This window comes from Guillardia theta (genome assembly GCF_000315625.1).
Source record: "Guillardia theta CCMP2712 unplaced genomic scaffold GUITHscaffold_119, whole genome shotgun sequence".
Taxonomy (NCBI): domain Eukaryota; class Cryptophyceae; order Pyrenomonadales; family Geminigeraceae; genus Guillardia; species Guillardia theta.
The window spans coordinates 59,979-73,864 of record NW_005434555.1 but is presented as its reverse complement, the minus strand read 5'-3'; the positions used below and the strand labels follow the sequence as shown (position 1 = coordinate 73,864).

At 55.4% G+C, this 13,886-nt stretch overlaps 3 protein-coding genes across 3 annotated transcripts; 1 reads left to right on the top strand and 2 right to left on the bottom strand.

Annotated features, from left to right (window-relative positions):
- Positions 1-5,293: 5,293 nt before the first annotated feature.
- Positions 5,294-6,711, bottom strand: sSBP1 (starch binding domain protein). Its single transcript, XM_005822758.1, has 9 exons — positions 6,619-6,711; positions 6,490-6,562; positions 6,392-6,429; positions 6,283-6,345; positions 6,179-6,229; positions 5,965-6,039; positions 5,733-5,798; positions 5,579-5,686; positions 5,294-5,455 (listed from the first exon to the last, which is right to left on the bottom strand). The coding sequence occupies exons 1-9, from the start codon at positions 6,700-6,702 to the stop codon at positions 5,402-5,404; spliced, it is 612 nt and encodes a 203-aa protein (XP_005822815.1). The 5' UTR covers positions 6,703-6,711; the 3' UTR covers positions 5,294-5,401.
- A 1,369-nt stretch (positions 6,712-8,080) lies between these two features.
- On the bottom strand, positions 8,081-9,057 carry GUITHDRAFT_155382 (hypothetical protein). Its single transcript, XM_005822757.1, has 4 exons — positions 8,536-9,057; positions 8,449-8,493; positions 8,297-8,400; positions 8,081-8,248 (listed from the first exon to the last, which is right to left on the bottom strand). The coding sequence occupies exons 1-4, from the start codon at positions 9,039-9,041 to the stop codon at positions 8,094-8,096; spliced, it is 810 nt and encodes a 269-aa protein (XP_005822814.1). The 5' UTR covers positions 9,042-9,057; the 3' UTR covers positions 8,081-8,093.
- Positions 9,058-12,791: 3,734 nt separating this feature from the next.
- Positions 12,792-13,194, top strand: GUITHDRAFT_155380 (hypothetical protein). Its single transcript, XM_005822756.1, has one exon. It carries the CDS (start codon positions 12,855-12,857, stop codon positions 13,125-13,127), a length of 273 nt encoding a protein of 90 aa, XP_005822813.1. The 5' UTR covers positions 12,792-12,854; the 3' UTR covers positions 13,128-13,194.
- Positions 13,195-13,886: the final 692 nt, after the last annotated feature.

Here is a 13,886-nt window from a genome sequence, read left to right as displayed (position 1 = left end):
AGAGGGAAGGGAGAAAGAAAGGGGAAAGGGGAGGGGAGGAGGGAGGAGGGAGGAGGGAGGAGGGAGGAGAGAGGAGAGAGGAGAGAGGAGAGAGGAGAGAGGAGAGAGGAGAGAGGAGAGGAGAGGAGAGAGGAGAGGACAGGAGGAGAGTTACGTGAGAATGCGGTCGGGCGGCTGTTCCCAGAAGAAGCGGTTGAGATAACTTTCATCATCAACTCGAGCTCCAACAAACCCTCTCGTCACATCCTGCCAGCTCCAATCAGTGAGAAACGGGGGAGGGGAGGATCATGTGAGGAGATGGAGCAGAAGCAAGACGAGCTGAAACCCTGAGGGAGAAAAGGGAAGGAGAGGGAGGAGGAGCAAGGACCAGCAAGGACCAGCAAGGACCAGCAAGGACCAGCAAGGACCAGCAAGGACCAGCAAGGACCAGCAAGGACCAGCAAGGACCAGCAAGGACCAGCAAGGACCAGCAAGGACCAGCAAGGACCAGCAAGGACCAGCGAGGACCAGCAAGGATCAGCAAGGACCAGCGAGGACCAGCAAGAAGGAGGCAAAAGAGGGAAGAGAGAAAAGGATCACCTCTGCAGTGAAGGCAACAAGAGTGTGAAGTGCGTTGAGCATCCAGTTTGCTGGGCCCCCGAAAAAGCCTTGAGAAAGCATGAGGAGAATTCAGAACAGCCATCGGAGGAGGAGGAGGCAGGAGGAGGCAGGAGGAGGCAGGAGGAGGCAGGAGGAGGAGGTGGTTGTGGTGGTTCAGGGATGGAGGGGAGGAGAGGACACAGGAAAGCAGGCAGGTAAGCAGGCAGGTATGAAGGGCAGCTCGAGCAGATCTGAGGGACAAAAGCAAGCGCGGGAAGGGAGACGATGACAAGAAAAGAGGAGGGAGGGGGGAGAGGAGGAGGAGGAGGAGGAGACAGGAAGCAGGAGGATACCAGAGTAGAAGTAGTAAAGTCCTTCATGGGAAAGCATACTGCATCTCTGCTCATGATCGTCAGGTTCCAACACCTTCGCCCTCCCTCCCTTCCCCCCTCCCTCCCTCTCTCTCCTCCCTCCCTTCCCTCCCCTCCCCTCCCCTCCCTCCCCTCCCTCCCCTCCCTCCCCTCCCTCCCTCCCTCCCTCCCTGACCTGCTTGTCCGCCACGTGATACGGAGGATCTCTTCGGCAAAAGCGAGGGAAGCAAGCCTGTCGTAGAGTCAGGAGAGAAAATGAGATGCAGGAGGACAGTGGGAGAGGAGGGCAGGAGGAGGAGACAGGAAGACACAAGGAAGAATGGGAGAGTGAGGTGTATGCAAGGGAGGAGGAAAGCAGGAGAGCAGGAGAGCAGGAGAGCAGGAGAGCAGGAGAGCAGGAGAGCAAGAGAGGAAGGCTCTTTCCTGATCGAAATATCCTCGTGGTTGCGACCTCAGCTCGTTGAGGAAGAAAGGAAGGTCCCGCGTCTCTCTGCTCCTCTCTCAGCGTGTGAGGCAACTGGTAATCCTATCCCTCACCTGCCCTCCCCCTCCTCCAGCGAGACCACCTCCTCCCCCGAGTAGTAGGCATTGTCCGCATGCACGACTCCAAAGGACTGTGCAGCGGTGAGATGAAAGTTTGATGGGGAGGAGAGGGCGCGAGAGAAAGAGAGCGGAGAAACACTGAGATGTTAATGAGAATGAGAAGATGCGCAGGAGCAGGAGCACGAGCAAGAGCACGAGCAAGAGCACGAGCAGGAGCAGGGGCAGGAGCACGAGCAGCAGTTCAGAGCCTACACCTTGCCCCACAAGATGAGAGGAGCGATGTTCCTGACCAATCGAGCATCGCAGTCTGCGGAGTCAATCACATCCTAATGCTGTGCTGCTCCTACTGTGAATCTTCCAAGGCTACCCTCTTCCCCTTTCTCCTCTCCTTCTTTTTCTCTCTTCCTTGTCCTCTTGCTCTCCTCTCTCTCTCCTCGTTACCTCCCTATCCTTTGCTCCTCCTCGCTCCTCAAGATCTTCATCTCGTTCCACCTCCCCCTCCTGCCTCTCTTCTCATCTTCTGTGTTACCAATGTGAAAAACGAAGTCGACGTCTCGGATTGCTTCCTCCGCCTGCTGGAAAGTCAAATGGTAGAAGGAAAAGAGGGGGGGGGGAAAGAGAGGAGAACTAAAGGATACAGAATCAGAAGGAGAACGAAAAGGACGAGGACGAGGACGAAGTAGAGGAGGTCGAGGAAGAGGACGAGGACGAGGACGAGGAAGAGAAAAGAGACAAGAGACAAGAGACAAAGACAAGGAGGAGGAAGAAAAGAAGGAGGAGGAGGAGGAGGAGGAGGAGGAGGAGGAGGAGGAGGAGGAGGAGGAGGAGGAGGAGGAGGAGGAGGAGGAGGAGGAGGAAAAAAAGAAGGAGGAGGAGGAAAGAAGGAGGAGGAGGAAGAAAAGAAGGAGGAGGAGGAAGAAAAGAAGGAGGAGGAGGAAGAAAAGAAGGAGGAGGAGGTCTGCCTGCAAGTACGTCTGCCACCGTCTCAGCGCAAGCTCTACAGGTCCAATCAGAGGGAGGAGGAAGACGCTATCAAGAGCAACCTGGCCAGCCCCAGTGAGGGACGTGTTTGTGCTCTACCCGCACTCTGTACTGAAGTTCAGCTGGGAGTTGCAGGGCTCCAGCTGGGATACCTCTTGAGATCACGACAAGTCTCCCGGTGATGGTCGAAATTCTTGTGGGAGGGTGAGGAGCCGACGGGAGGAGACGAGGACAGACCGAGTTGTCGGTGAAGACGATGAGGCGAACGTGAATCTGAGAGGACGGGGACGAGGAAGGGGAAGAGGACGAGGAGGAGGAGAAGGAGGAGGAGGAGGAGGAGGAGGAGAAGGAGGACGAGGAGGACGAGGACGAGGAGGAGGACGAGGACGAGGAGGAGGACGAGGACGAGGAGGACGAGGACGAGGACATGATCTCCCAGCCCTGCCCCGCTAGATACTCATCCAGGGATTTTGCAAGTCCAGCGACATACCTGGAAGCATCACGTCATTCTTCTCCCTTGACAGTTTCCTCTCCACCATCCTCCTTTCTTACTCGTTCTTGCATCTGCTCCTTCCTCCTTCCTCTGATCTCCTCCTCCCCCGTCTCCCCGCCTCCCACCCATCCTCCCTTGCCTCCCCTCCCCTTCCCTCCTCTTCCTCATCTTCATCCGTCGCACCTGTAGTACGTGTGTGTCGCTTGCGTCATCACCAGCACCTTGATTCCCTCCTCGTCCTCTCTCCGCTTCCCATCTCCTCTGTCCTCCCTCGCACTCTCTTCGCATTTCTCTCCTCTCACCGCCATGGCCGTCAGGGTGTGGGGAAAATTCTCATCCACGTCTCCTGTCATCCTTCATGAGCCTCCAACAGCAATATCCTTCCTCTCCATCACTTCCTCTGACTTTTTGCGCTCTTCTTTCCATCTCATCACTCTCCTCCTCCCTCTCCCCTTTCTCCTCAAATCCCCTTCTCCTCCCCATCCCTTCTTTCTTTTTCCGCATTGCTTCCTCGTTCCTCCTCCGCTTCTCTCCAGTCTACCATCGAAAAGTTTCCTCCCTAGCTCCTGAGAGCCTCTGTAAGACTGTCCTCCCCCCCTGCCCCTCCTTTCATCTGCCTCTCCTTCGATACTCGGCCTCCATGCTCCCCTTCACCTCCTCCTCCTCCCCTTCACCTCCTCCTGCTCCCCTTCATCTCCTCCTCCTCCCCTTCACCTCCTCCGACGATCGTCTCGCTGGAGAAGTCGCTGAACCCCATTCCGTGCATGACACCGACCTGCAGAGAGGAGGGTGATGATGTCGAAGCGAGGAAGAGCAGAAGGAGAAGGAGAAGGAGCAGGAGCAGGATGGAGCGGGAGCGGGAGCAGCATGGAGCAAGAGCGGGAGCGGGAGCAGGAGCAGGATACCATGAATGTCGGCGATCCTCGTGCGCTCACATCCTTCACGCACAGTCCAGCTGCCTCCAGGCTCTGTTTCACCAGCCTGGCAGCAAGTGTCACTAGCGTAGGCTGCACGAGAGACTGGCAGTTTCCTCGGGGAGAGGCGGGAGGCTACAGAGAACTTTCTCTCAGGGAGCATGCTGACGTCAAGAAAGGAGGGAGCGGATCGGAAGACTGTCGGGGAGGCGAAGAGGAGGGTACCCCCGGGCCTCAGGACTTGTCGGAGCTGCCGGGTGCGTCAGGGGGTCGTCGTGGGGATGGGACAGAACCTGTGCCGCCTGCTCATTGCTGAAGGGCTCGAGCGAAGGGGAGAAGGGAAGAGAGTAAATGACAGCATCTGGCAGACCCCAGGAGGAGTCGAGGAGGAGATCGCTGACTTCGTCTCCTCCTCCGCAGACGATCCCCGGCTCTTCCAGGCTCGACGTGTTGAGCACAAGGCCATGGCTGCGCCGGCATCTCAAGTCCACTTCCCATGCATCGGCAACTTCCATGATCGCCTCGCAGCCCCTGCGCAACGTCGGCAGGAGACGACTCCTGCCGCAGGAAGGAGAGGTCAGCAAGGAAGAGAAGAGGGTTGGAGAGGACAAGAGCGAGGGAGGCAGACGGGAGCTGAGAGGAGAGGAGAGGAAGGGACGGAGTGACAGAGTTGAGAAGAGGGAGCAAACCACCTCGGCAAGGGGCCCCAGAGGAGACAGAGAGTGTGTCTCGACGAAGTCTTGAAGTATTCTTCTACGAATCTTTGCACAGAGTCGGAGGGATATCTCTCCTCTTGTTGCTTCTCCTCGCCGTGCAGAGGTTGAGCCAAGAAGCAGAGAACAAGTATCACATCATGACACTTCATCTCAGCGTGGATGCCCAATGCCCCGAAAGAAACGAGGTGGATGAGAGGAAGGGAGGGAAGGGAGGAGGGACAGAGGAGAGGGAGGGAGGGAGGCAGGGGAGGGGGAGGAAGGAAGGAGGGAGGGGAGGGAGGGAGGGAGGGAGGAACGAGGGCAGATGGAGAAGGGATCTGGCTGCTTGCTTTGGTTAGAGACGCATTGCCCTAATGGGGGAGGGTGACCACCCCTACCATCCTCTTGGTATTTGTCTGGAAATGACCGGTGGTGATTTGACCACACGGGGGTGGGAGGAGTGGTTTGTCGGGGAAAGTGCAAAGAGAAGTTGGGAGCGAAGAGGCTAGGAGCAGGAGCAGGAGATGGAGCAGGAGGGGCAGGAGGAGCAGGAGCAGGAGCAGGAGCAGGAGCAGGAGCAGGAGCAGGAGCAGGAGCAGGAGCAGGAGAAGGAGCAGGAGGAGCAGGAGCAGGAGGAGCAGGAGGAGGAGGAGCGGAGGATTTGACGTCAGGAGAGAATAGGAGCGGAAGAAGAGGCTAAGAGGAAGTGAACGCGTTCAGATCTAGGAGTTTCACACGAGCTCAGATGTCTCGGAATCACAGGAACAATGTTGTCACAGTCAAGATCAGATAGACAGCTCAGGCAGAGCGCGATCAACTCTCAGCCTAGTGTACGCTAAGGTGATGCCTGAACCACCTCGACCATTCTTGCGCGGTGAGCTGCAAGGACAGTCACGAGCTGCACTCGTGCACCGTATCTCCCCCCCCTCGTCCTCCACAACCACCTTCCCCTGTACACCTCTTCCACTCCTCTCATCCCCTCCCTCCTCCCTCCCTCTGTACCTGGAAGGGCTCGTCGGTGATTCTCGGATCGGACAGGCGGTTCTCGATGTAGGCGTTCTTCACGTGCATGACACCGTTGGTACCAACCTTGAGTTGTCTGTTGTTTGCCTGCTCATCAAGTCACTAGAGATGAGCTTCCAGCCCGCTACTGCACCTCCCACTGGCTATCAGGTCCCTGGCCTCCAGGCTGTGCCTTGACGATGACGTACTTGTACTCCAACTGCCATGTTGACGTCAGACGGGAAAGCAGGAGGTGCTCTAAAGAAGAGCGAAGGTGAAGAAGGAATGGCAAAGGGGCAGGGTCCGATCCCTCCGATGCCGATCTGCACGGGGAGAGCAGGGAACGGACAACAAACACGAACAAGCACAGGACGACGAGCTCCCACCTCGGTGTTGGGGTCGGTGAAGGCAACTCCAGTGAAGATAGGAAAGTTCTCAGGTGTCGTGATCAAGGAGATTCCCTGCAAGAGGACGGAACAAGTCAGCACATGTCTCCTCCAAGAGCACAGGCCATCTCCTCCTCGCCTTCGACCTCGCCCTCCTTGTCCTCCTCCTCCTCCTCCTCCTCCTCCAAGAGCACAGGCCATCTCATCTTCATACCTTGCTGACGTCCCACTGGCCAAGGTCGGGGGTGTTGCCAACCACCATTACCTGAAAGAACCAACGGATCACAAGCTTCGCCTCCGATGCCACTGGTCGTCAACCTTCACTGGTGGGCCGTTGGCGGGCCTCAGGTGGTGAACTGAAACCTCGAAAGTGACGGCGACCTGAGGGGAAGGGTCAGCTCCTAAACTCGTAGCAAACTCGCATCACCTTGCCGAGGGCGGCAGCCTCCTTTGCGATCTCATCATCTGTTTTTAGAGATAGTAAGATCGTGAAGATGCTAACTCATCGGATCACGAGGCTTTCACCTTCAGCACTTCCACCACGAAGTGCAAGTCTTGAGGTACTCGAAGGTTCCAAAGTAGTGAAGGCGCTCGACACCTGAGCTGCAGTCAGTTCCTCGTGTTCAGCTTCTCGGCATTCAAGAGTGTTCTCACAGGGAGAGTCGAAGTTGCGGTCAAGACAGAAGCCTCTGCACAGAGAAGCTGTGCAACAAACAGCGCGACCAAGGCGTACTTCATGTTGTGCCTGAGTTAAAGGTCACATAGTCGTCACAGCGTTGGCCCTGTCCTCAAATCATTGGGATTATCTTCCCTACTATTTTTCCTTCCTGATTGAAACTACTGTGATCTCTCACAGTCGATATCGAACCCACTGGAAGAGATGTGCATAACAAGGAACAGCAAGCTCTACGCCCCTGAAGCGTGAACCATCCGACCAAACAATCGAGCTCGGGATCAGTTTAGATTTCATGGCACGAGAGGAAGTGTCATGGTCATGAAGGGATCAATCGAGACTGAGCTCCTCGCTCCTCGCGCTCTCTCCTTCCTCTCTCATGCCATCTTTGCCCTGGCTTGCAAGCCATCCGCACCATACAAGGGCGCAGAGGGGTGTCACTTAAAAGCTTTACAAGTGAAAACCTTTTAAAAACGTACTTTGTTCAGAAATGGTAATAGAAAAGTACAAAGAAAGTTTTAATAATGTAGTAATTTGTTGGGAAAATAAATAAATTGTTTTACTTAGTAGAAACAAATAAAATAAGATCCAAGGTTCAAAACTATGTTGCAATATAACTGTTACCAATATGAGATAAATATTTTTTAATGTATCTGGATCATACCAGAAATGCCAAAAAATATTTATAAATCAATTAACGAAAGACAGTAGTAGTAAGTTTGCAGGACGTGAAGAAACGAATTTGTGGCGAGAAGCAAGCAAGAAGTGAAGAGAATGATGCAAGAAGAGGAGGAAGAAGATGAAGAAGAGAAGAGAAAACGACAATATAATGAGAAGGATTCGAACTTTGATGCTCCACAAGGGTACGTGCACAGCAATCGCAGAGGCGCTGTAATCACAATTTATCATTCGCTCAGATGAATGTTGCAATATATCGACTAAAGACATACACGATTGAGTGGCAAGAGGGTCCACGTCCAAAGTGTTCTTGTTGTGACTCCGTTGAAGTTCCTGGCAAACTCAACAATGTTTGGGTCGCCTGGAGAGCTTGGAGTGAGCGTCGCGGCTTTGATCCGGTATCGATCCTTATCAGACTGCACCTGTGATAGCCCTCTTCCTCTGCATGGCTGTGCTGAATCGTGTGCTCGATGACCACATCCCACCTGATGACTATCACAAGGTCGAGCGCAAACAGCTTCTCTCCTGCTTGAGGTCCAACCCCATGGTGGTTGTGATTGGTTCTACTTATTGGCTTGTGCAGCACGCATTGTTCTGAATGTTGAGGCCTGCAATGAGAGGGATCTGATTTCTTCGACAGGCTCTGAGCTCCTTCTAGTTCGGTTCTCGGCAGATCTGTGTCTCTGTGGAATCGCTTGTGGATTCATCATCATTGGACTCTCTGAATCAACCATGAGAGCCAAGGATTGACTGTTGTCTTGCTAGCGCATCAAACGAATCAATAAGCCCACTTGTACACCATCCATGGGTTGGGCAGGCTAGTGCAGGCCATCACGCACATCTCCGTTCCGGTTGCAAGCTCAACGTCTGGTGTCTGCACAGACAGCTGGGGGTTGACGTTGAGGAGCTGCTTCACTGTAGTGGAGAACTTTCCTGTCAAGAAGGCTCAGCCCCTAGTCGTGGCCACCAACAACACCCGACCTGCGATGGAGGCGAGCGTCTCCCCGGCCATGGTGTGGTAGACAGGCCCGACCTTGATGATGTCGCCCACGGCGAGGTTCATGTCGGGATCTGGCACGCGAGTTCTGAGGCGGCAGTGAGAGCAAGTCGCAAGTCAAGATGATGATCATTACGGGTTTGCATTCCACAGGTTGAGCCAGTTGGTGCTCAGCTGATACCTGCGGTGAGTCAGGTCGACCGCACAAGCTCCATCAACCGACCTTCGTGTGAGGGTTGTCAAGGTGTCCATGGGCACAACGGTGTAGGCGCAGAGCTCGATCTTCAAGCTCAAGGTGCTGGTTAGCGGTGGGAGGATTTGATCCTGATCCCCACAGGAGAAGACCCAGTTGAAGGTGTGACCCTCGTCTCCCCTTACGGGCATGTACCTGAAGTTATACACAACTTGAACCCCTCGCGGCATCATGGTGCTGTTCATGGTGAGTGAGAGGTTCCCTTGAGGAAGACCCTGGACTTGAAATAGAGGGAGCATGCTGGTGTCTCTTGATGAGCATGTCACTTCCGTTGAAAACTCGGTACCCACAACTGTATGTTGGACAACTGTCGGCACTTCCAAGTACCAATGGTTGATGGTTACAGTTCCTTGAGAGGAGACGTGGCTAGGAGCGAGAGCAAGGAGGAGGAGGAGGAGGAGGAGGTAGTGGGAGGGACAGCAGAGTCCGATGCCATGGCGCGGGAAGAGCCAGCGGCAATCACGCACTGCCGCCATTCTCTCAGGCCAAGGGACTACTGGCAGGTAAACCTTTAGATCGAAGAGTCAGTGCTCGGGTGTTCCGAAGGGGGTCCTTCACTTGTAGGTGGTTAAAATTAACTAAAAGAATAATGGTAAATTCCTAAATAAAGTGTATTGTAACTTTTGATTAATGAGGTGAGGGGTGGGTGTTTATAGCAATTTTATTGATCATTGAGCACCCTTCACCAGCAATGAGTCTAAATTCCTGTCGCCATGGCGCTACCAAGGAAGAAGGGGAGGGAGGAGGAGTGAGAAGATGAAGATGAGACATTGAGAGGAGAACGTCTTGGTCGTTGAGATTCAAAGTCTCCGATCTCTCTAGCTGCTTCTCTTCCTTCTTCCTCCTTCTGCTTCCCGTCCCTCCCATTTACTTTCCTCGTGTTCCTTTCACTTCCCACTCGTCACTCGTGTTGCCATTTCTCTGTGTGTTCCCCCTCTCCTTGTTCTCTCTTCCCTGTCTTCATACCACTATCCGCGCACAATGTTGAGATCGTTTCTTCTCTGCATTGTGCTGCTTCTGGCTGGTCCAGCTGATTCGCAAGGTCAACTAGGTGAGTCTAGCCGCATGCCATGTGCTCGTTTCAAACTCTCTGACCGGCTCCTCCAGCCTCTGCTCTCAGCGGCACTTTCCGCTATGGCCATTTGTTCTGGAACGTGATATCAGGAAATCGCGTGCAGTTCACCGTGGAGGCTGCTTTCACTCGCGTTGTGGATACAGGGTACTTCCGAGGGACGGAAAGGGACGGGTACGCGCAGATCGGAGACATGGTGGTGATGGTAGGACGAGAGACGCCCATGTTTGATTTCGGGGACGGCTTCATATTGGACAGGCTGACGATGAAGATCATCGCATACTCGATCGAGAGCAACTGGATTTTAGGTCAGGCAGTGTTCGAGCATGTTTACGCTACTCCCAACAACGGCGGGTCTCCTTGGGTCGTGAAGTTCTCAGGATGCTGTCGGATCTCGAACCTGCTGCAAGGAGGGAACCAGCCGTGGCTGCTGCTTGGCGAGGTTGACCTGCTCCGGAGCGTCAGCTCTCCGCGATCTTTCGTTCCTCCCATGATCGGAGGGAAGTACTGTCAGAACGCTCAATACGGAGACTACGTCACGGTCTTCATCCCTGCGGCCATGAGAGACCCGCAGGGTCGGTCTGTGTCTGCTCCCTACCTGAAAGTGGACGAGCCTACCCAGACAAACACGCTGACACAGTTCGGCGATCAGACGGGCAACGGCATCGCCATGCTTCCGCTGAGCTACCACATCGCTACATCTGCAGAGCAGTGCGTCATTGGACAAAATGTTGAGTACTTGTAAGGGTTGCGAGGAGAACTGATAGTATGAGACAGAACGGGCTGCGATGCTTTGGGTACTTGATACAGTCGCATGTCAACGTCCCTGCGTCCACGGTAATCTCACTCCCCTCATACGCTCTTGTCCTGTCTGTGTGCCACCAACATGGTGGGAGGAAGCGCTGACGAGCGGGTGTGGGGTCAGATTGAAGGCGTGGTCAGAATCGACTCGGCAGAAGGAGGAGTCGTGCTCTCCACGGGATCAAGCTCCGCGACTTGTCAAGCAAGCAAGAGCTGCGAGATATCAATGATGTACTGAATGTGCTCGTTATGCTCCGAGAGGTGACGACGTTGTGATGTCAGCTACGTGAAAGTGAACGAGACACACGTGACGGTCGGACACGAGCTGCAAATCGACAGTGACAACAACTTTGCTCTGTCCGTTGTTGCATTTGCCATGGCGGTAATGCTTCGATGCTCTCGCGCTTCTTCGTGCTCGGCCGTAGAGCGGTAGTTGCTCACTTGGCTTGCAGGAGAAGCTGGCAGTGGGTCGCTGCATGCACTTGGCAGTAGTTCGCCATTCGTTCTCTCAGAGCTCGAAGTACTACTCTACCTACAAAGTCTACGTCAACGGGTGCGATGATCCCTGCCCTTCCTCGATACTAGTTGCTGACGTGGCGCGCGAACCTCCGTACAGGCAAGTGCTGAGCAAGGGGGAGTATCCTCCGTGCCAAGCAGGAGGAGGGTGCACGGGAGGGCGACGCCCAGGGATTGCGCTCAAAGCCTTGTCGGAAGGAGAATCGAACCCGGTGAAGCTTGTCAAGCAGGAGTGACGCGGTGGACTCATGTTGACTGCAGGTCGAGGGTCCTCGCACGTCATACTCGACTGACTCCATGGGGTCGGGAGCCTACCTTCTGTTCGGAGGATATCGAGGAGCGGCGGGTCCCCCGTCCTACTTTCACGGGTGAGCCTGGACGCTGAGGGGTGAGGGAAGAAAGTGAGCGATGCTGTGCAGATCGCTACGAGAATGGCGGTTCTGGCTGGGAGAAAGGAACGAAGGAGAGATAGTGCGGTGGTACCAGAGGCAGATTGAGCCGTCCTTGTCCAACAGCTATGGAGACCCAACTTCCCTGTACGGGCAGAGCATGACAAGTGCGACCGACTACCAGATAGCTTCCCAGCTGCTGCTTCTGTACAGCTTTGACTGGGGTAAGGCATCGGCGGCAGAAAGCTCATGTCCAGCCTACAGGACGACCTGCCGATACTCGCAAGTGAGGCCGACGTACCCGATGGGGGTAGACCAGTCGAACTACATCCTTCAGACTGACGTAGCGAACCCGAGAGTCTCGCATGCGAGCCAGAAGTGTGTACAGGCGCCCTCAGACTCGTCGGTCAGCCCTTACGCTCTGTCGCTGCAGCTTCTTCCGGGCTACAACCAGTTGACTGTCTACTTGTCATGGGATGCCAACCTGACCGGAGTGCCTGTCGACATCGTCTCGCAAACGATCGAAGCTGTGAGCTGCAGCGGCGTCAGTCAGTTCAAGGTCGGGAGCTTGACCATCAACGAGCCGAGCTTGGAGTTCTCCGGCTTCTTCTCAAGCTCAGGCTCTGCCGATGCCTCCACTAGCCTCCCACCGATGATGGCCAAGTTGTCGACGTTGAGTGTGACCGCGGGAACGTACCTGGAGCTGACCCTGACGAGCACGGTGACCTCGTCGAGCGACTTGTCGTCGCTGCAGGTAGGCGAGAGGTGGAGCAGGGGAGGGTGCTGACATGCGTGTTGCAAAGCTGCTGCTGGACAGCGGCAGGTCGCCGAGCACGATGTTCTTCCACGCTGCGAGGTCGACGACGTCGACGACAAGTCAGAGTGTGTCGATGAAGGTGACGTGGACCCCCTGCCAGCAGGACCTGGGGATGAACTTCATCTGCTTCCAGTCGCATGCTCGCTTCCTCAACGGCTCGCTCTGCTCCAACCAGCTCGACCGATCATGCAAGTCGAACGCTGACTGCTCGTCTAACGGTCTGTGCATCGCCAACTACGCGACGGTCGCCATGTCTCCTCTCAAGTGCCTAGGCATCAACGTCATCGTAGAAGATGCTCCCAAGTTCAACAGCTCGATCCCAGCATCAGTCGAGCTGATCATGGGCAGGGAGACTGCAGTTGACCTCGGCGTGTCTGTGGCGGATTGTCAGTCGCAGGTATCGCTGGAGGTGGCGTCGGGGAGCATGCTTCCTCCGGGCGCCTCCCTATCCTCCCTGCTGGTTGCGAGCTGGGGCTGTACGGGGCGGTACAAGACGCTGAGATGGACCCCCTCGCCCAAGGTGGGCGGGTACAGCTCGCTGAGCTGCTTTGTGGCGAAGAAGCTGCTGAGCAGCTCGAACTGTGCTGGGCTCGTACCCTCGTCGTCAGAGCGGTGCATCCTTGTGACGGTGCTGCCTTGTGTGTACTCGGTGGGGCGGGACCAGCAGCTGCAGGAGATCGCGGCGCTCTTCAACATGGACTGGATCCTCTTGTGGAGCCTCAACGCCAAGGTGTTTCACCCGGACTATCTGGTCTACAGCCAGCAGAACATCAGCGTCGGGCACGTGTACAGGTCGGAGCTGGCGGACGTAGGGCTGGACGTGGTGGCGGCGAGGTTCGGGATGACGCTGAGCCAAGTGGTGGAGATGAACTTCAACCTAGCGGGTGCCGCGTTCCTGCCCAAGGGACAGCGAATGTGCGTGGTGCCCAACTCGTGTAAGGGGATGAAGCAGACGATTTATTCTTAACCGACGTGGAGCTGTAGAGGTACAAGTGTGAGGTCAGGGAGATTGTATGATAAACGAAGCTGAGACTATGACTGTTGCGTCGGGGCTGGTGGGTCTCATGCGTCTGGACTAGCGCTGCTGCCCGGGCCTTCCGTCCTCGGAACACTTGAACCGTGACGGTGCCTGCTCAAAGGGCCAGTGACTTGCCGGCGCGGCCCTCGTTCCGGTCCCGGGCGGCCCGGGCGCAGCCGGGTCTCTAAGAATTCGGTGTCCCAAAAACGGCACGTAACGGCGCGCATGCTCGCAAAGATGCGTCCATAGGACGGACAGGAATGACGAGAAGATGGCGAGATAGGAGGAGGAGGGAGAGGCAGAGAGGAGTTGACGATGAGAGATGTGCTGAGAGATGCTTGAGAGAGTGAGATGAGATAAAGGAAAGATAGCAGATCAAGTTGCTTGTCTCATAGCTACCCTCCCGATACAAGGGAGGCAGGAGCATAGATTCGATGCTCTGGTGGAAGAGAAGAGACATGCCAGGAGCTCACTCTGAACACACAGGCCTGCTGGTTCATGGTCATAAGAGCTCGTGGCCCTTTGCATCGCCCGCTCATCGTTGCTGTGTTTGTATCATCCAGCTGTGCAACCATGGCTTCCTGGACGTCAGCCAGCTCAAGGAAAACTCTTGCTGCCTTCATGCACAGCAGGATTGATCCGATGAATCTCATTGAACGAAACTTGCATGCGTCTTGGAAACGTGGGACATTTGCATACAGCCAACTT